The sequence below is a fragment of the Ranitomeya variabilis genome, chromosome 1, assembly GCF_051348905.1.
Source record: "Ranitomeya variabilis isolate aRanVar5 chromosome 1, aRanVar5.hap1, whole genome shotgun sequence".
Taxonomy (NCBI): domain Eukaryota; kingdom Metazoa; phylum Chordata; class Amphibia; order Anura; family Dendrobatidae; genus Ranitomeya; species Ranitomeya variabilis.
In genome coordinates, this window is record NC_135232.1 from 1,147,533,757 (window position 1) to 1,147,555,337 (window position 21,581).

General features: G+C 47.7%; 1 protein-coding gene across 5 annotated transcripts in view; it reads left to right on the plus strand.

The window, feature by feature from the left end:
* The window catches only part of CYP26B1 (cytochrome P450 family 26 subfamily B member 1), a 91,104-nt gene that overhangs the window by 43,515 nt on the left and 26,008 nt on the right, over positions 1 to 21,581 (plus strand). Inside the window, exon 1 of one of the 5 annotated variants that reach the window (XM_077280341.1) lies at positions 21,314 to 21,438. The exons of 2 other annotated variants lie outside the window; for them this stretch is intronic. In XM_077280341.1, the coding sequence (XP_077136456.1) occupies positions 21,358 to 21,438 (81 nt within the window). In that variant the 5' untranslated portion in view covers positions 21,314 to 21,357. Of the gene's footprint in view, positions 1 to 21,313; positions 21,548 to 21,581 lie in introns of those variants that run through there. 2 more of the 5 variants (XM_077280343.1, XM_077280342.1) reach the window with 2 other exon arrangements.

A 21,581-nucleotide genomic window follows, 5' to 3' on the forward strand; every position in this document is an offset into this window, starting at 1 on the left:
TCCACATGTGGGATTGTGAGGGGCCGATGCCGGACCCCATCGTTCTGCCCCTATTCCCGGCTCCTGGCATGCTCCTCCACATGAGGTATGTTGAGGGGCCGATGCCGGACCCCACCGTTCTGCCCCTATTCCCGTCTCCTGGCACGCTCCTCCACATGTGGGATTGTGAGGGGCCGATGTCGGACCCCACCGTTCTGCCCCTATTCCCGGCTCCTGGCACGCCCCTCCACATGTGGGATTGTGATGGGCCGATGTCGGACCCCATCGTTCTGCCCCTATTCCCGGCTCCTGGCACGCTCCTCCACATGTGGGATTGTGAGGGGCCGATGCCGGACCCCACCGCTCTGCCCCTATTACCGTCTCCTGGCACGCTCCTCCACATGAGAGATTGTGAGGGGCCGATGCCGGACCCCACCGCTCTGCGCCTATTCCTGGCTCCTGGCACGCTCCTCCACATGTGGGATTGTGAGGGGGCCGATGCCGGACCCCACCGTTCAGCCCCTGTTCCCGGCTCCTGGCACGCTCCTCCACATGTGGGATTGTGATGGGCCGATGCCGGACCCCACCGTTCTGCCCCTATTCCCGTCTCCTGGCATGCCCCTCCACATGTGGGATTGTGAGGGGCCGATGCCGGACCCCACCGTTCTGCCCCTATTCCCGGCTCCTGGCACGCCCCTCCACATGTGGGATTGTGAGGGGCCGATGCCGGACCCCACCGCTCTGCCCCTATTCCCGGCTCCTGGCACGTTCCTCCACATGTGGGATTGTGAGGGGCCGATGCCGGACCCCACCGTTCTGCCCCTATTCTTGGCTCCTGGCACGCTCCTCCACATGAGGGATTGTGATGGGCCGATGCCGGACCCCACCGTTCTGCCCCTATTCCCGTCTCCTGGCACGCTCCTCCACATGTGGGATTGTGAGGGGCCGATGCTGGACCCCACCATTCTGCCCCTATTCCCGGCTCCTGGCACGCTCCTCCACATGTGGGATTGTGAGGGGCCGATGCCGGACCCCACCGTTCTGCCCTTATTCCCGGCTCCTGGCACGCTCCTCCACATGTGGGATTGTGAGGGGCCGAAGCCGGACCCTACCGTTCTGCCCTTATTCCCGGCTCCTGGCACGCCCCTCCACATGTGGGATTGTGAGGGGCCGATGCCGGACCCCACCGTTCTGCCCTTATTCCCGGCTCCTGGCACGCTCCTCCACATGAGGTATGTTGAGGGGCCGATGCCGGACCCCACCGTTCTGCCCCTATTCCCGTCTCCTGGCACGCCCCTCCACATGTGGGATTGTGATGGGCCGATGCCGGACCCCATCGTACTGCCCCTATTCCCGGCTCCTGGCACGCTCCTCCACATGTGGGATTGTGAGGGGCCGATGCCGGACCCTACCGTTCTGCCCTTATTCCCGGCTCCTGGCACGCCCCTCCACATGTGGGATTGTGAGGGGCCGATGCCGGACCCCACCGTTCTGCCCCTATTCCCGGCTCCTGGCACGCTCCTCCACATGTGGGATTGTGAGGGGCCGATGCCGGACCCTACCGTTCTGCCCTTATTCCCGGCTCCTGGCACGCCCCTCCACATGTGGGATTGTGAGGGGCCGATGCCGGACCCCACCGTTCTGCCCTTATTCCCGGCTCCTGGCACGCTCCTCCACATGAGGTATGTTGAGGGGCCGATGCCGGACCCCACCGTTCTGCCCCTATTCCCGTCTCCTGGCACGCTCCTCCACATGTGGGATTGTGAGGGGCCGATGTCGGACCCCACCGTTCTGCCCCTATTCCCGGCTCCTGGCACGCCCCTCCACATGTGGGATTGTGATGGGCCAATGCCGGACCCCATCGTTCTGCCCCTATTCCCGGCTCCTGGCACGCCCCTCCACATGTGGGATTGTGAGGGGCCGATGCCGGACCCCACCGTTCTGCCCTTATTCCCGGCTCCTGGCACGCTCCTCCACATGAGGTATGTTGAGGGGCCGATGCCGGACCCCACCGCTCTGCCCCTATTCCCGTCTCCTGGCACGCTCCTCCACATGTGGGATTGTGAGGGGCCGATGCCGGACCCCATCGTTCTCCCCTATTCCCGGCTCCTGGCACGCTCCTCCACATGTGGGATTGTGAGGGGCCGATGCCGGACCCCATCGTTCTCCCCTATTCCCGGCTCCTGGCACGCCCCTCCACATGTGGGATTGTGGCCTGCTTGCTGACAGTCTCCTGTCTGCAGTTCTCTGCCTGTTTCTCTGATAGTGACCCGGTGACCCGTCTGAGTTTTAGGATGACCCCCATGTGCCTGTGCTATTCCTGTCACTTGCTGCCTTCCTCTCCCAGTGCTGGTCTTCATGGTGTCTCCAGTCATCCGCACACTTACCTGTCACCGTCCACATCCACCAGTCCTGGATGTCGCCCTCCATAGTCAGGACATGTTGTGCCATCCCCCATGTTATTGCCCACTTGTGCCCTGTGACACTCTGACCTTACTGTACAACTTATTATTATTATTATTATTATTTATTGTTATAGCGCCATTTATTCCATGGCGCTTTACATGTGAGGAGGGGTATACATAATAAAAACAAGTACAACAATCTTAAACAATACAAGTCATAACTGGTTCAGGAGGAGAGAGGACCCTGCCCGCGAAGGCTCACAATCTACAAGGGATGGGTGAGGATCCAGTAGGTCAGCCCCTTTACAGGTTGTCGTGTAGTCACCGAGTGTCACTGGAGACATTACTGGTGACATTACTGGTGACATTACTGGTGACATTACTGGAGATATCACTGGTGACATTACTGGTGACATTACTGGAGACATTACTGGTGACATTACTGGAGATATCACTGGTGACATTACTGGTGACATTACTGGAGACATTACTGGTGAGTGGTGACATTACTGGTGACATTACTGGAGACATTACTGGAGACATTACTGGAGACATTACTGGTGACATTACTGGAGACATTACTGGAGATATTACTGGTGACATTACTGGAGACATTACTGGTGACATTACTGGTGACATTACTGGTGACATTACTGGAGACATTACTGGAGACATTACTGGTGACATTACTGGTGACATTACTGGAGACATTACTGGAGACATTACTGGTGACATTACTGGTGACATTACTGGAGACATTACTGGAGACATTACTGGTGACATTACTGGTGACATTACTGGTGACATTACTGGAGACATTACTGGAGACATTACTGGAGACATTACTGGTGACATTACTGGTGACATTACTGGAGACATTACTGGAGACATTACTGGTGACATTACTGGTGACATTACTGGAGATATCACTGGTGACATTACTGGAGACATTACTGGAGACATTACTGGAGACATTACTGGTGACATTACTGGAGATATCACTGGTGACATTACTGGTGACATTACTGGTGACATTACAGGAGACATTACTGGTGACATTACTGGTGACATTACTGGAGACATTACTGGTGAGTGGTGACATTACTGGTGACATTACTGGAGACATTACTGGTGAGTGGTGACATTACTGGTGACATTACTGGAGACATTACTGGAGACATTACTGGTGACATTACAGGAGACATTACTGGTGACATTACTGGAGACATTACTGGTGACATTACTGGAGACATTACTGGTGACATTACTGGAGACATTACAGGAGACATTACTGGTGACATTACTGGTGACATTACTGGAGACATTACTGGTGACATTACTGGAGACATTACTGGAGACATTACTGGAGACATTACAGGAGACATTACTGGAGACATTACTGGTGACATTACTGGAGACATTACTGGTGACATTACAGGAGACATTACTGGTGACATTACTGGTGACATTACTGGAGACATTACTGGAGACATTACTGGAGACATTACTGGAGACATTACTGGTGACATTACTGGAGACATTACTGGTGACATTACTGGTGACATTACTGGTGACATTACTGGAGACATTACTGGTGACATTACTGGAGACATTACTGGTGACATTACTGGAGACATTACTGGAGACATTACTGGTGACATTACTGGAGACATTACTGGTGACATTACTGGAGACATTACTGGTGACATTACTGGTGACATTACTGGAGACATTACTGGTGACATTACTGGAGACATTACTGGAGACATTACTGGTGACATTACTGGTGACATTACTGGAGACATTACTGGTGACATTACTGGTGACATTACTGGAGACATTACTGGATACATTACTGGAGATATCACTGGTGACATTACTGGAGACATTACTGGTGACATTACTGGTGACATTACTGGTGACATTACTGGTGACATTACTGGAGACATTACTGGAGACATTACTGGTGACATTACTGGAGATATTACTGGTGACATTACTGGAGACATTACTGGTGACATTACTGGAGGCATTACTGGAGACATTACTGGAGACATTACTGGAGACATTACTGGAGACATTACTGGAGACATTACTGGAGACATTACTGGAGACATTACTGGTGACATTACAGGAGACATTACTGGATACATTACTGGAGATATCACTGGTGACATTACTGGAGACATTACTGGTGACATTACTGGTGACATTACTGGTGACATTACTGGTGACATTACTGGTGACATTACTGGAGACATTACTGGTGACATTACTGGAGACATTACTGGTGACATTACTGGAGACATTACTGGAGACATTACTGGAGATATTACTGGTGACATTACTGGTGACATTACTGGTGACATTACTGGAGACATTACTGGAGACATTACTGGTGACATTACTGGAGACATTACTGGAGACATTACTGGTGACATTACTGGAGACATTACTGGAGACATTACTGGAGACATTACTGGAGATATTACTGGTGACATTACTGGTGACATTACTGGAGACATTACTGGTGACATTACTGGTGACATTACTGGAGACATTACTGGAGACATTACTGGAGACATTACTGGAGACATTACTGGTGACGTTACTGGTGACGTTACAGGAGACGTTACTGGAGACATTACTGGTGACGTTACTGGTGACGTTACTGGTGACGTTACAGGAGACGTTACTGGTGACGTTACAGGAGACGTTACTGGAGACGTTACTGGAGACGTTACTGGAGACATTACTGGTGACATTACTGGAGACATTACTGGAGACATTACTGGTGATATTACTGGTGACATTACTGGTGACATTACAGGAGACGTTACTGGAGACGTTACTGGTGACATTACTGGAGACATTACTGGTGACATTACTGGTGACATTACTGGTGACATTACTGGAGACATTACTGGTGACATTACAGGAGACATTACTGGTGACATTACTGGTGACATTACTGGAGACATTACTGGAGACATTACTGGAGACATTACTGGAGACATTACTGGAGACATTACTGGAGACATTACTGGTGACATTACTGGAGACATTACTGGTGACATTACTGGTGACATTACTGGCTCCTCATTGCTGCTGTCGGTCACTGGATAGTAATCTCGGCATTACTTGGTGCTGGTTCCGTCCTCTCGGCCGTTCCTCCCCTGTCTCTGCGATGTTATCTCCGCCTGTTTCTCCAGAGTCACATTTCCTCCACTCACTGATAAACGTGTCCGACCTGAGTGTGTCCCCCGTACACGGCTCCTCACAGTGTAAGTGAGGGGGCTCAGGGCAACGTGGAATGGCAGTGACAGGGTGTATATATATATATATATATATATATATATATTATATAAAGCTGAATGTGTGTATGTGTGTATGTATGTGTGTATGTATGTCCGGGATTGGCATCTGAACTGTCGCAGCTACAGCCACAAAATTTTGCACAGTCACACGTCTGGACCCTGAGAGCGTCGTAGGCTATGTTGTAAGGCGAAATTTTAACCCCGCGCGTTCCAATTCACCAAACAATTTTGCCCCTATCTACATAATGGGGAAAAAGTGAAAGGAAAAGTGTTGGTGGCAAATTAACAGCTGCCAGATGTGAACAAGGGGGACTTAAAGAATGAGAGCGATGGCGCCAAAGAGTATATACTGTACAGTTGCTAAGGTGGGGCCCCGACATGGGATACTCACCACACACGGGGATATGAACACACACACAAAACGCGCCACACACTACCACGTGCTCGAACACATATACCACCCTCAGCGCACATTTCACCACACATACACCAACCTCGCCACATAAAAGTTGAAACACAAAAGTTGCCGCTCAAAACTCGCCATGCGCAAAACTCTCCACATGCAAAACTCGCCACACGTGCAAAACTCACCTCATGGAAAACTCGCCACACGCAAAACTTGCACACGCGGAAAAATTGCCACATGCACAAAAGTTGCAACACATGCAAAAGTTGCCTCACACAAAACTTGCACATACTCAAAAGGCACCACACATAAAACTCGCCACGCGCAAAACTCGCCATGCGAAAAACTTGCTGCACACAACTTGCTACACTAACCTGTCACATGCAACTCGACACACAAAAAGTTGCTACACGCATGTCGCCACACAAAACTCATCTCACAAAAGTCGCTACATGCATGTCGCCACACGCAACTCAACACACACAACTTGACACATGAAACTCGCCCTAAAACTCACACAAGTCTGGTATTATCCTTCAAAAATGAAAATCTGATTAATAAGCAGACAAACTACAAGAGCAACAAATGTACCATATAGGAATCCGGCAGCTGTCAGTCACATGACCAGTCTATTATGTGTATGTGTTAGCTAATATATACTGCCAGGGGGTGGGCTTACTGTTGGCTGGGGATTTATCAGGCTGCCAATTTAGCTTACAAATACTGAGGTAAAAATACTGACCAAATAACGTGTGAACGAGGTCTAATACAGGAGGAGATGACATACAGGTATATACTATATACAGGAGGAGATGACACACAGGTATATACTATATACAGGAGGAGATGACATACAGGTATATACTATATATAGGAGATGACACACAGATATATACTATATACAGGAGAAATGACACACAGGTATATACTATATAGAGGAGATGACATACAGGTACATACTACATACAGCAGGAGATGACACACAGGTATATACTATATACAGGAGGAGATTACATACAGGTATATACTATATATAGGAGGAGATGACACACAGATATATACTATATACAGGAGAGATAACACACAGGTATATACTATATACAGGAGCAGATGACATACAGGCATATACTATATATAGGAGGAGATGACACACAGGTATATACTTACAGGGGAGATGACACACAGGTATATACTATATGCAGGAGGAGATGACACACAGATATATACTATATACGGGAGAGATGACACACAGGTATATACTATATAGAGGAGGAGGTGACATACAGGTACATACTACATACAGGAGGAGATGACATACAGGTATATACTATATACAGAAGGAGATGACACACAGGTATATACTATATAGAGGAGGAGATGACATACAGGTACATACTACATACAGCAGGAGATGACATACAGGTATATACTATATACAGAAGGAGATGACACAGGTATATACTATATACAGGAGCAGATTACCTACAGGTATATAGTATATACAGGAGGAGATGACATACAGGTATATGCTATGTATAGGAGGAGATGACATACAGGTATATACTATATACAGGAGGAGATGACACACAGATATATACTATATATAGGTGAGATGACACAGGTATATACTATATACAGGAGGAGATTACATACAGATATATACTATATATAGGTGAGATGACACAGGTATATACTATATACAGGAGATTACATACAGGTATATACTATATATAGGAGGAGATTACATACAGATATATACTATATATAGGTGAGATGACATACCGGTATATACTATATACAGGAGATTACATACAGATATATACTATATATAGGTGAGATGACATACAGGTATATACTATATACAGGAGGAGATGACACACAGATATATACTATATATAGGTGAGATGACACACAGGTATATACTATATACAGGGGAGATGACATACAGGTATATACTATATATAGGAGGAGATGACATACAAGTATATACTATATACAGGGGAGATGACACACAGCAGGTATATACTATATACAGGGGAGATGACATACAGGTATATACTATATATAAGGGAGATGACAAACATGTATATACTGAGGTGAAAATGAGAGGTGTGAGGTGAAAATGAAAAGGTGTGAGTGCAAAATGAGAGGAGTGAGGGAAAATAGTGGAGTGATCGGAAAATGACAGATGTGAGGTCGAAATGACAAGTGTTAGGGGGGAATGAGAGGAGTGAGGGGGAAAATAAGAGGAGTGGGGGGAAAATGAAAGATGTGAGGGGGAAAATGAAAGATGTGATGGGGAAAATGAGAGGCGTGATGGGAAAATAAGAGAAGTGAGGTGCTATAACTAACCACAGATATTTACTATGCCCAGGCAATGCCGGGCTCTTCAGCTAGCTTAGATTTACAATGTCCATGCTTTTCTCATGGTCAACTTTATGTGGCCTGTTCAAGAGTTGGAACGGCCAAAAATCTGTTTGTCTTTGCACCTGAAGGAAAAACTAAGAATGTCGTTTATCAAAAGGCTCTCGAATAAGTAGTAGAAGATTACTTCACATTACTTGGCCAATTTAGTTAAATCTGTGTGGAATATCTCTTGGTGTTGAAATATATGTTGTAAAATGCTTCTATTAGCTTAGTTTTTGCCTTTTAATTACATTTCTATTTGTTTTGTGTTTTTTTTGTGCAGAATAAATTTTTGTTAACACATTCTATTTTGCTAACAGCAGTTATTACCCCGGGCGAAGCCGGGTAGTACAGCTAGTATATATATATATATATATATATATATATATATATATATATATATATACACACAGGGGCTTCACACATGCGCTATACTAGTGTATATATACTGTACTCTACACACCTGTATACAGGGGCTTCTCACTAAAGTAGAATATCATCAAAAAGTGAATTTACTTCAGTTCAATACAAAAAGTGAATCTCCTATATTCTATAGAGTCATTACACACACAGTGATCTATTTCACGTGTTTATTTCTGTTAATGTTGATGATTATGGCTTACAGCCAATGAAAACCCGAAAGTCATTATCTCAGTAAATTAGAATACTTTATAACACCAGCTTGGAAAATGATTTTATTGTCTGAACTGTTGTCCTACTAAAATGTATGGTCAGTAAATGCACTCAATACTTGGTCGGGGCTCCTTCTGCATCAATGCGGCGTAGCATGGGGGGGATCAGCCTGTGGCACTGCTGAGGGGTTATGGAAGCCCAGGTTGCTTTGATAGCAGCCTCCAGCTCGTCTGCATTGTTGGGTCTGGTGTCTCATCTTCCTCTTGACAATACCCCATAGATTCTCTATGGGGTTAAGGTCAGGCGAGTTTGCTGCCAATCAAGCCCAGTGATACTGTTGTTTTTACACCAGGTATTGGTACTTTTGGCAGTGTGGACAGGGGCCAAGTCCTGCTGGGGAATGACATTTCCATCTCCAAAAAGCTTGTCGGCAGAGGGAAGCATGAAGTGCCTTAATATTTCCTGGTAGACGGCTGCGCTGACTTTGGTCTTGATAAAACACAGTGGACCTACACCAGCAGATGACATGGCTCCCCAAACCATCACTGATTGTGGAGACTTCACACCAGACCTCCAGCAGCTTGGATTGTGGCCTCCACTCTTCCTCCAGACTCCGGGACCTTGATTTCCAAATGAAATGCAAAACTTACTTTCCTTGTGGAGTGTGTCAGTGACGCCTTCTGGACATCTGTCAGGTCCGCAGTCTTCCCCATGATTGTGGAGCTACTGAAACAGACTAAGGGACCTTTATAAACACTTAGGAGCCTTTACAGGTGTTTTTTGTTAATTATTCTAATTTACTGAGATAATGACTTTTGGGTTTTCATTGGCTGTAAGCCATAATCATCAACATTAACAGAAATAAACACGTGAAATAGATCACTGTGTGTAGACTCTATACAATATACGAGATTCACTTTTTGTATTGAACTGAAATCTACTTTTTGATGATATTCTATTAGTGAGAAGCCCCTGTATGTAATGTGTAATGTCCGTGTATTAGTGAGAAGCCCCTGTATATAATGTGTAATGTCCGTGTATTAGTGAGAAGCCCCTGTATATAATGTGTAATGTCCGTGTATTAGTGAGAAGCCCCTGTATATAATGTGTAATGTCCGTGTATTAGTGAGAAGCCCCTGTATATAATGTGTAATGTCAGTGTATTAGTGAGAAGCCCCTGTATATAATGTGTAATGTCCGTGTATTAGTGAGAAGCCCCTGTATGTAATGTGTAATGTCCGTGTATTAGTGAGAAGCCCCTGTATATAATGTGTAATGTCCGTGTATTAGTGAGAAGCCCCTGTATATAATGTGTAATGTCCGTGTATTAGTGAGAAGCCCCTGTATATAATGTGTAATGTCCGTGTATTAGTGAGAAGCCCCTGTATATAATGTGTAATGTCCGTGTATTAGTGAGAAGCCCCTGTATATAATGTGTAATGTCCGTGTATTAGTGAGAAGCCCCTGTATATAATGTGTAATGTCCGTGTATTAGTGAGAAGCCCCTGTATATAATGTGTATTAGTGAGAAGCCCCTGCATATAATGTGTAATGTCAGTGTATTAGTGAGAAGCCCCTGTATATAATGTGTAATGTCAGTGTATTAGTGAGAAGCCCCTGTATATAATGTGTAATGTCCGTGTATTAGTGAGAAGCCCCTGTATATAATGTGTAATGTCCGTGTATTAGTGAGAAGCCCCTGTATATAATGTGTAATGTCCGTGTATTAGTGAGAAGCCCCTGTATGTAATGTGTAATGTCCGTGTATTAGTGAGAAGCCCCTGTATATAATGTGTAATGTCCGTGTATTTGTGAGAAGCCCCTGTATATAATGTGTAATGTCCGTGTATTAGTGAGAAGCCCCTGTATATAATGTGTATTAGTGAGAAGCCCCTGTATATAATGTGTAATGTCCGTGTATTAGTGAGAAGCCCCTGTATATAATGTGTAATGTCCGTGTATTAGTGAGAAGCCCCTGTATATAATGTGTAATGTCCGTGTATTAGTGAGAAGCCCCTGTATATAATGTGTAATGTCCGTGTATTAGTGAGAAGCCCCTGTATGTAATGTGTAATGTCCGTGTATTAGTGAGAAGCCCCTGTATATAATGTGTAATGTCCGTGTATTAGTGAGAAGCCCCTGTATATAATGTGTAATGTCCGTGTATTAGTGAGAAGCCCCTGTATATAATGTGTAATGTCCGTGTATTAGTGAGAAGCCCCTGTATATAATGTGTATTAGTGAGAAGCCCCTGCATATAATGTGTAATGTCAGTGTATTAGTGAGAAGCCCCTGTATATAATGTGTAATGTCAGTGTATTAGTGAGAAGCCCCTGTATATAATGTGTAATGTCCGTGTATTAGTGAGAAGCCCCTGTATATAATGTGTAATGTCCGTGTATTAGTGAGAAGCCCCTGTATATAATGTGTAATGTCCGTGTATTAGTGAGAAGCCCCTGTATGTAATGTGTAATGTCCGTGTATTAGTGAGAAGCCCCTGTATATAATGTGTAATGTCCGTGTATTAGTGAGAAGCCCCTGTATGTAATGTGTAATGTCCGTCTATTAGTGAGAAGCCCCTGTATATAATGTGTAATGTCAGTGTATTAGTGAGAAGCCCCTGTATATAATGTGTAATGTCCGTGTATTAGTGAGAAGCCCCTGTATGTAATGTGTAATGTCCGTGTATTAGTGAGAACCCCCTGCATATAATGTGTAATGTCAGTGTATTAGTGAGAAGCCCCTGTATATAATGTGTAATGTCCGTGTATTAGTGAGAAGCCCCTGTATATAATGTGTAATGTCCGTGTATTAGTGAGAAGCCCCTGTATATAATGTGTAATGTCCGTGTATTAGTGAGAAGCCCCTGTATGTAATGTGTAATGTCCGTGTATTAGTGAGAACCCCCTGCATATAATGTGTAATGTCAGTGTATTAGTGAGAAGCCCCTGTATATAATGTGTAATGTCCGTGTATTAGTGAGAAGCCCCTGTATATAATGTGTAATGTCCGTGTATTAGTGAGAAGCCCCTGTATGTAATGTGTAATGTCCGTGTATTAGTGAGAAGCCCCTGTATATAATGTGTAATGTCCGTGTATTAGTGAGAAGCCCCTGTATATAATGTGTAATGTCCGTGTATTAGTGAGAAGCCCCTGTATATAATGTGTAATGTCCGTGTATTAGTGAGAAGCCCCTGTATATAATGTGTAATGTCAGTGTATTAGTGAGAAGCCCCTGTATATAATGTGTAATGTCCGTGTATTAGTGAGAAGCCCCTGTATATAATGTGTAATGTCAGTGTATTAGTGAGAAGCCCCTGTATATAATGTGTAATGTCCGTGTATTAGTGAGAAGCCCCTGTATATAATGTGTAATGTCAGTGTATTAGTGAGAAGCCCCTGTATATAATGTGTATTAGTGAGAAGCCCCTGTATATAATGTGTATTAGTGAGAAGCCCCTGTATATAATGTGTAATGTCCGTGTATTAGTGAGAAGCCCCTGTATGTAATGTGTAATGTCCGTGTATTAGTGAGAAGCCCCTGTATGTAATGTGTAATGTCCGTGTATTAGTGAGAAGCCCCTGTATATAATGTGTAATGTCCGTGTATTAGTGAGAAGCCCCTGTATATAATGTGTAATGTCAGTGTATTAGTGAGAAGCCCCTGTATATAATGTGTATTAGTGAGAAGCCCCTGTATGTAATGTGTAATGTCCGTGTATTAGTGAGAAGCCCCTGTATGTAATGTGTAATGTCCGTGTATTAGTGAGAAGCCCCTGTATATAATGTGTAATGTCCGTGTATTAGTGAGAAGTCCCTGTATATAATGTGTAATGTCCGTGTATTAGTGAGAAGCCCCTGTATATAATGTGTAATGTCCGTGTATTAGTGAGAAGCCCCTGTATATAATGTGTATTAGTGAGAAGCCCCTGTATATAATGTGTAATGTCCGTGTATTAGTGAGAAGCCCCTGTATATAATGTGTATTAGTGAGAAGCCCCTGTATGTAATGTGTAATGTCCGTGTATTAGTGAGAAGCCCCTGTATATAATGTGTAATGTCCGTGTATTAGTGAGAAGCCCCTGTATGTAATGTGTAATGTCCGTGTATTAGTGAGAAGCCCCTGTATGTAATGTGTAATGTCCGTGTATTAGTGAGAAGCCCCTGTATATAATGTGTAATGTCCGTGTATTAGTGAGAAGCCCCTGTATATAATGTGTAATGTCAGTGTATTAGTGAGAAGCCCCTGTATATAATGTGTATTAGTGAGAAGCCCCTGTATGTAATGTGTAATGTCCGTGTATTAGTGAGAAGCCCCTGTATGTAATGTGTAATGTCCGTGTATTAGTGAGAAGCCCCTGTATATAATGTGTAATGTCCGTGTATTAGTGAGAAGCCCCTGTATGTAATGTGTAATGTCCGTGTATTAGTGAGAAGCCCCTGTATATAATGTGTAATGTCAGTGTATTAGTGAGAAGCCCCTGTATATAATGTGTAATGTCCGTGTATTAGTGAGAAGCCCCTGTATATAATGTGTAATGTCCGTGTATTAGTGAGAAGCCCCTGTATATAATGTGTAATGTCCGTGTATTAGTGAGAAGCCCCTGTATATAATGTGTAATGTCCGTGTATTAGTGAGAAGTCCCTGTATATAATGTGTAATGTCCGTGTATTAGTGAGAAGCCCCTGTATATAATGTGTAATGTCAGTGTATTAGTGAGAAGCCCCTGTATATAATGTGTAATGTCCGTGTATTAGTGAGAAGCCCCTGTATATAATGTGTAATGTCCGTGTATTAGTGAGAAGCCCCTGTATGTAATGTGTAATGTCCGTGTATTAGTGAGAAGCCCCTGTATATAATGTGTAATGTCCGTGTATTTGTGAGAAGCCCCTGTATATAATGTGTAATGTCCGTGTATTAGTGAGAAGCCCCTGTATATAATGTGTATTAGTGAGAAGCCCCTGTATATAATGTGTAATGTCCGTGTATTAGTGAGAAGCCCCTGTATATAATGTGTAATGTCCGTGTATTAGTGAGAAGCCCCTGTATATAATGTGTAATGTCCGTGTATTAGTGAGAAGCCCCTGTATATAATGTGTAATGTCCGTGTATTAGTGAGAAGTCCCTGTATGTAATGTGTAATGTCCGTGTATTAGTGAGAAGCCCCTGTATATAATGTGTAATGTCCGTGTATTAGTGAGAAGCCCCTGTATATAATGTGTAATGTCCGTGTATTAGTGAGAAGCCCCTGTATATAATGTGTAATGTCCGTGTATTAGTGAGAAGCCCCTGTATGTAATGTGTAATGTCCGTGTATTAGTGAGAAGCCCCTGTATGTAATGTGTAATGTCCGTGTATTAGTGAGAAGCCCCTGTATATAATGTGTAATGTCAGTGTATTAGTGAGAAGCCCCTGTATATAATGTGTAATGTCAGTGTATTAGTGAGAAGCCCCTGTATATAATGTGTAATGTCCGTGTATTTGTGAGAAGCCCCTGTATATAATGTGTAATGTCCGTGTATTAGTGAGAAGCCCCTGTATATAATGTGTAATGTCCGTGTATTAGTGAGAAGCCCCTGTATATAATGTGTAATGTCCGTGTATTAGTGAGAAGCCCCTGTATATAATGTGTAATGTCCGTGTATTAGTGAGAAGCCCCTGTATATAATGTGTAATGTCAGTGTATTAGTGAGAAGCCCCTGTATATAATGTGTAATGTCCGTGTATTAGTGAGAAGCCCCTGTATATAATGTGTAATGTCAGTGTATTAGTGAGAAGCCCCTGTATGTAATGTGTAATGTCCGTGTATTAGTGAGAAGCCCCTGTATGTAATGTGTAATGTCCGTGTATTAGTGAGAAGCCCCTGTATGTAATGTGTAATGTCCGTGTATTAGTGAGAAGCCCCTGTATATAATGTGTAATGTCAGTGTATTAGTGAGAAGCCCCTGTATATAATGTGTAATGTCCGTGTATTAGTGAGAAGCCCCTGTATATAATGTGTAATGTCCGTGTATTAGTGAGAAGCCCCTGTATGTAATGTGTAATGTCCGTCTATTAGTGAGAAGCCCCTGTATATAATGTGTAATGTCAGTGTATTAGTGAGAAGCCCCTGTATATAATGTGTAATGTCAGTGTATTAGTGAGAAGCCCCTGTATATAATGTGTAATGTCCGTGTATTAGTGAGAAGCCCCTGTATATAATGTGTAATGTCCGTGTATTAGTGAGAAGCCCCTGTATATAATGTGTAATGTCCGTGTATTAGTGAGAAGCCCCTGTATATAATGTGTAATGTCCGTGTATTAGTGAGAAGCCCCTGTATGTAATGTGTAATGTCCGTGTATTAGTGAGAAGCCCCTGTATATAATGTGTAATGTCCGTGTATTAGTGAGAAGCCCCTGTATATAATGTGTAATGTCCGTGTATTAGTGAGAAGCCCCTGTATATAATGTGTAATGTCCGTGTATTAGTGAGAAGCCCCTGTATGTAATGTGTAATGTCCGTGTATTAGTGAGAAGCCCCTGTATATAATGTGTAATGTCCGTGTATTAGTGAGAAGCCCCTGTATATAATGTGTAATGTCCGTGTATTAGTGAGAAGCCCCTGTATATAATGTGTAATGTCCGTGTATTAGTGAGAAGCCCCTGTATGTAATGTGTAATGTCCGTGTATTAGTGAGAAGCCCCTGTATATAATGTGTAATGTCCGTGTATTAGTGAGAAGCCCCTGTATGTAATGTGTAATGTCCGTGTATTTGTGAGAAGCCCCTGTATATAATGTGTAATGTCCGTGTATTAGTGAGAAGCCCCTGTATATAATGTGTAATGTCCGTGTATTAGTGAGAAGCCCCTGTATGTAATGTGTAATGTCCGTGTATTAGTGAGAAGCCCCTGTATGTAATGTGTAATGTCCGTGTATTAGTGAGAAGCCCCTGTATATAATGTGTAATGTCCGTGTATTAGTGAGAAGCCCCTGTATATAATGTGTAATGTCCGTGTATTAGTGAGAAGCCCCTGTATATAATGTGTAATGTCCGTGTATTAGTGAGAAGCCCCTGTATATAATGTGTAATGTCAGTGTATTAGTGAGAAGCCCCTGTATATAATGTGTAATGTCCGTGTATTAGTGAGAAGCCCCTGCATATAATGTGTAATGTCAGTGTATTAGTGAGAAGCCCCTGTATATAATGTGTAATGTCCGTGTATTAGTGAGAAGCCCCTGTATGTAATGTGTAATGTCCGTCTATTAGTGAGAAGCCCCTGTATATAATGTGTAATGTCCGTGTATTAGTGAGAAGCCCCTGTATATAATGTGTAATGTCAGTGTATTAGTGAGAAGCCCCTGTATATAATGTGTAATGTCCGTGTATTAGTGAGAAGCCCCTGTATATAATGTGTAATGTCCGTGTATTAGTGAGAAGCCCCTGTATATAATGTGTAATGTCCGTGTATTAGTGAGAAGCCCCTGTATATAATGTGTAATGTCCGTGTATTAGTGAGAAGCCCCTGTATGTAATGTGTAATGTCCGTGTATTAGTGAGAAGCCCCTGTATATAATGTGTAATGTCCGTGTATTAGTGAGAAGCCCCTGTATGTAATGTGTAATGTCCGTGTATTTGTGAGAAGCCCCTGTATATAATGTGTAATGTCCGTGTATTAGTGAGAAGCCCCTGTATATAATGTGTAATGTCCGTGTATTAGTGAGAAGCCCCTGTATGTAATGTGTAATGTCCGTGTATTAGTGAGAAGCCCCTGTATGTAATGTGTAATGTCCGTGTATTAGTGAGAAGCCCCTGTATATAATGTGTAATGTCCGTGTATTAGTGAGAAGCCCCTGTATATAATGTGTAATGTCCGTGTATTAGTGAGAAGCCCCTGTATATAATGTGTAATGTCCGTGTATTAGTGAGAAGCCCCTGTATATAATGTGTAATGTCCGTGTATTAGTGAGAAGCCCCTGCATATAATGTGTAATGTCCGTGTATTAGTGAGAAGCCCCTGTATATAATGTGTAATGTCCGTGTATTAGTGAGAAGCCCCTGTATATAATGTGTAATGTCCGTGTATTAGTGAGAAGCCCCTGTATATAATGTGTATTAGTGAGAAGCCCCTGTATATAATGTGTATTAGTGAGAAGCCCCTGTATATAATGTGTAATGTCAGTGTATTAGTGAGAAGCCCCTGTATATAATGTGTAATGTCCGTGTATTAGTGAGAAGCCCCTGTATGTAATGTGTAATGTCCGTGTATTAGTGAGAAGCCCCTGTATATAATGTGTAATGTCCGTGTATTAGTGAGAAGCCCCTGTATATAATGTGTAATGTCCGTGTATTAGTGAGAAGCCCCTGTATATAATGTGTATTAGTGAGAAGCCCCTGTATATAATGTGTAATGTCCGTGTATTAGTGAGAAGCCCCTGTATATAATGTGTAATGTCCGTGTATTAGTGAGAAGCCCCTGTATGTAATGTGTAATGTCCGTGTATTAGTGAGAAGCCCCTGTATGTAATGTGTAATGTCCGTGTATTAGTGAGAAGCCCCTGTATATAATGTGTAATGTCCGTGTATTAGTGAGAAGCCCCTGTATATAATGTGTAATGTCCGTGTATTAGTGAGAAGCCCCTGTATATAATGTGTAATGTCCGTGTATTAGTGAGAAGCCCCTCTATATAATGTGTAATGTCCGTGTATTAGTGAGAAGCCCCTGTATGTAATGTGTAATGTCCGTGTATTAGTGAGAAGCCCCTGTATATAATGTGTAATGTCCGTGTATTAGTGAGAAGCCCCTGTATATAATGTGTAATGTCCGTGTATTAGTGAGAAGCCCCTGTATATAATGTGTAATGTCCGTGTATTAGTGAGAAGCCCCTGTATATAATGTGTATTAGTGAGAAGCCCCTGTATATAATGTGTATTAGTGAGAAGCCCCTGTATATAATGTGTAATGTCAGTGTATTAGTGAGAAGCCCCTGTATGTAATGTGTAATGTCCGTGTATTAGTGAGAAGCCCCTGTATATAATGTGTAATGTCCGTGTATTAGTGAGAAGCCCCTGTATATAATGTGTATTAGTGAGAAGCCCCTGTATATAATGTGTAATGTCCGTGTACTTGTGGGCACTGTGCAGTATAATATTCGGGCTCCTTCTCACTTGCGAGCAGCTTGGATGAGTCTCGCATGTTAATACCCGGCACTCAGATAGGAATACATGCAGCCGCACGCCCCGCTCCTCTGTGTCAGGTGCAGAGCCGGGTATTGCCGTGCGAGACTCATCCGAGCTGCTTGCAAGTGAGTATGAGCTCTTATAGTGAGACTGCTGAGCATTGTAGTTCACATTGTGTGATGCAGGAGGTTATTGTGACAGGTGACAGCATAATATTAGCTGTGCAGTGATTGCAGAGCCGGGGCGATGTCGGTGCCGGGGCGGTGTTTGTGCAGGGCGGTGTCGGTGCAGGGTCTGGGTTGTCGCGGTGCAGGGCTGGGGCAGTGCAGGGGCGGTGTCGGTGCAGGGCCGGGGCGGTGTAGGTTCGTGTTGGTGTCGGTGCAGGGCCGGGGTGGTGTCGGTGCAGGGCCGGGGTGGTGTCGGTGCAGGGTCGTGTTGGTGCAGGGCCTGGGCGGTGTCGGTGCTGGGGCGGTGCAGGGCCTGGGCGGTGTCGGTGCAGGGCCTGGGCGGTGTCGGTGCAGGGCCTGGGCGGTGTCGGTGCAGGGCAGGGCCTGGGCGGTGTCGGTGCAGGGCAGGGCCGGGGCGGTGTCGGTGCAGGGCCGGGTCGGTGTCTGTGCAGGGCCGGTGCAGGGCCGGGGCGGTGTAGGGCCGGTGCAGGGTCGTGTCGGTGCAGGGCCGGTGTCGGTGCAGGGTCGGGCCGGTGTCGGTGCAGGGCCGGGGTGGTGTCGGTGCAGGGTTGTGTCGGTGCAGGGCCGGGGCAGTGTTGGTGCAGGGCCGGGGTTGGTGCAGGGCCAGGGCGGTGTAGGGCCGGTGCAGGGTGGTGTCGGTGCAGGGCCGGGGCAGTGTTGGTGCAGGGCCGGGGTTGGTGCAGGGTCGGGGCGATGTCGGTGCAGGGGCGGTGTCGGTGCAGGGCCGGGGTGGTGTCGGTGCAGGGTTGTGTCGGTGCAGGGCCGGGGCGGTGTCGGTGCAGGGTCGTGTCGGTGCAGGGCCAGGGCGGTGTAGGGCCGGTGCAGGGTGGTGTCGGTGCAGGGCCGGGGTGGTGTCGGTGCAGGATTGTGTCGGTGCAGGGCCGGGGTGGTGTCGGTGCAGGATTGTGTCGGTGCAGGGCCGGGGTGGTGTCGGTGCAGGATTGTGTCGGTGCAGGGCCGGGGTGGTGTCGGTGCAGGATTGTGTCGGTGCAGGGCCGGGGTGGTGTCGGTGCAGGATTGTGTCGGTGCAGGATTGTGTCGGTGCAGGGCCGGGGCGGTGTCGGTGCAGGGGCGGTGTCGGTGCAGGGCCGGGGCGGTGTCGGTGCAGGGCCGGTGCAGGGCCGGGGCGGTGCAGGATTGTGTCGGTGCAGGGCCGGGGCGGTGTCGGTGCAGGGCCGGGGCGGTGTCGGTGCAGGGTCGGGGCGGTGTCGGTGCAGGGTCGGGGCGGTGTCGGTGCAGGGTCGGGGCGGTGTCGGTGCAGGGCCGGGGCGGTGTCGGTGCAGGGCCGGGGCGGTGTCGGTGCAGGGCCGGGGCGGTGTCGGTGCAGGGCCGGGGCGGTGTCGGTGCAGGGCCGGGGCGGTGTCGGTGCAGGGCCGGGGCGGTGTCGGTGCAGGGCCGGTGTCGGTGCAGGGCCGGGGCGGTGTCGGTGCAGGGTTGTGTCGGTGCAGGGCCGGGGTGGTGTTGGTGCAGGGCCGGGGTTGGTGCAGGGTCGGGGCGGTGTCGGTGCAGGGGCGGTGACGGTGCAGGGCCGGGCCGGTGTCGGTGCAGGGCCGGGGTGGTGTCGGTGCAGGGTTGTGTCGGTGCAGGGCCGGGGCGGTGTCGGTGCAGGGTCGTGTCGGTGCAGGGCCGGGGCGGTGTCGGTGCAGGGGTCGGGCGGTGTCGGTGCAGGGCCGGGGCGGTGTCGGTGCAGGGGGTCGGGCGGTGTCGGTGCAGGGCCGGGGCGGTGTCGGTGCAGGGCCGGGGCGGTGTCGGTGCAGGGGGTCGGGCGGTGTCGGTGCAGGGGGTCGGGCGGTGTCGGTGCAGGGGGTCGGGCGGTGTCGGTGCAGGGCCGGGGCGGTGTCGGTGCAGGGCCGGGGCGGTGCAGGATTGTGTCGGTGCAGGGTCGGGGTGGTGTCGGTGCAGGGCCGGGGCGGTGTCGGTGCAGGGCCGGGGCGGTGTCGGTGCAGGGGGTCGGGCGGTGTCGGTGCAGGGCCGGGGCGGTGTCGGTGCAGGGCCGGGGCGGTGTCGGTGCAGGGTCGGTGCAGGGCCGGGGCGGTGTCGGTGCAGGGTCGGGGCAGTGTCGGTGCAGGGCCGGGGCGGTGTCGGTGCAGGGCCGGGGCGGTGTCGGTGCAGGGCCGGGGCGGTGTCGGTGCAGGGTCGGTGCAGGGCCGGGGTGGTGTCGGTGCAGGGTCGGGGCAGTGTCGGTGCAGGGCCGGGGCGGTGTCGGTGCAGGGCCGGGGCGGTGTCGGTGCAGGGTCGGGGCGGTGTCGGTGCAGGGCCGGGGCGGTGTCGGTGCAGGGTCGGTGCAGGGCCGGGGCGGTGTCGGTGCAGGGTCGGTGCAGGGCCGGGGTGGTGTCGGTGCAGGGTCGGGGCAGTGTCGGTGCAGGGCCGGGGCGGTGTCGGTGCAGGGTCGGTGCAGGGCCGGGGCGGTGTCGGTGCAGGGTCGGTGCAGGGCCGGGGTGGTGTCGGTGCAGGGTCGGGGCAGTGTCGGTGCAGGGCCGGGGCGGTGTCGGTGCAGGGCCGGGGCGGTGTCGGTGCAGTGACGTGCTGTATACCGAGGGACCCAGCAGTGAGCTCAATACTGCGCTCTCAGGAGCTCCTGTCTCTGTCTTTCCTCCTCCTGGAGGTGCCGGCAGTGACGGGGTTACGTTGCCGGCAGATGCCGCTGACAGGCCGCTCGTGTGCCGCACAGTGTGTGCTGGGAGGCCGCCAGGACGCTTGTGGCATCGCCGCTTTAAGCTGCAGAGCGCTCGGTGTGCAGATAACAGACAGCGCCGCCCCCATCATCACTAGTGGCCGGGAGCCAGAGGCGGCGGGGACTGAGGGGTTAACTCCAGCTGATCCATCGGACCCGCCCAGAGCGCGTGCGCCAGCTAGAGCCCCGGATGATGAAGAGCAGGGATGAGGGCGGCGGGGACCGGGGAGAAGTCACGGCCGGGAGCGGACGGTACATGGCCGCCGGGAAGGTCCGCACCTCACATTACCGCCGCTGGGTCTCATTATAACACGGGAGGTGGAGACCCCGGAAGGTGACGGAGACCTGAGAGAATGAAACACCTGTAATAGCAACTGACGGTGTGTGCGGCCCCCGACAGAGACCCCCGAGATC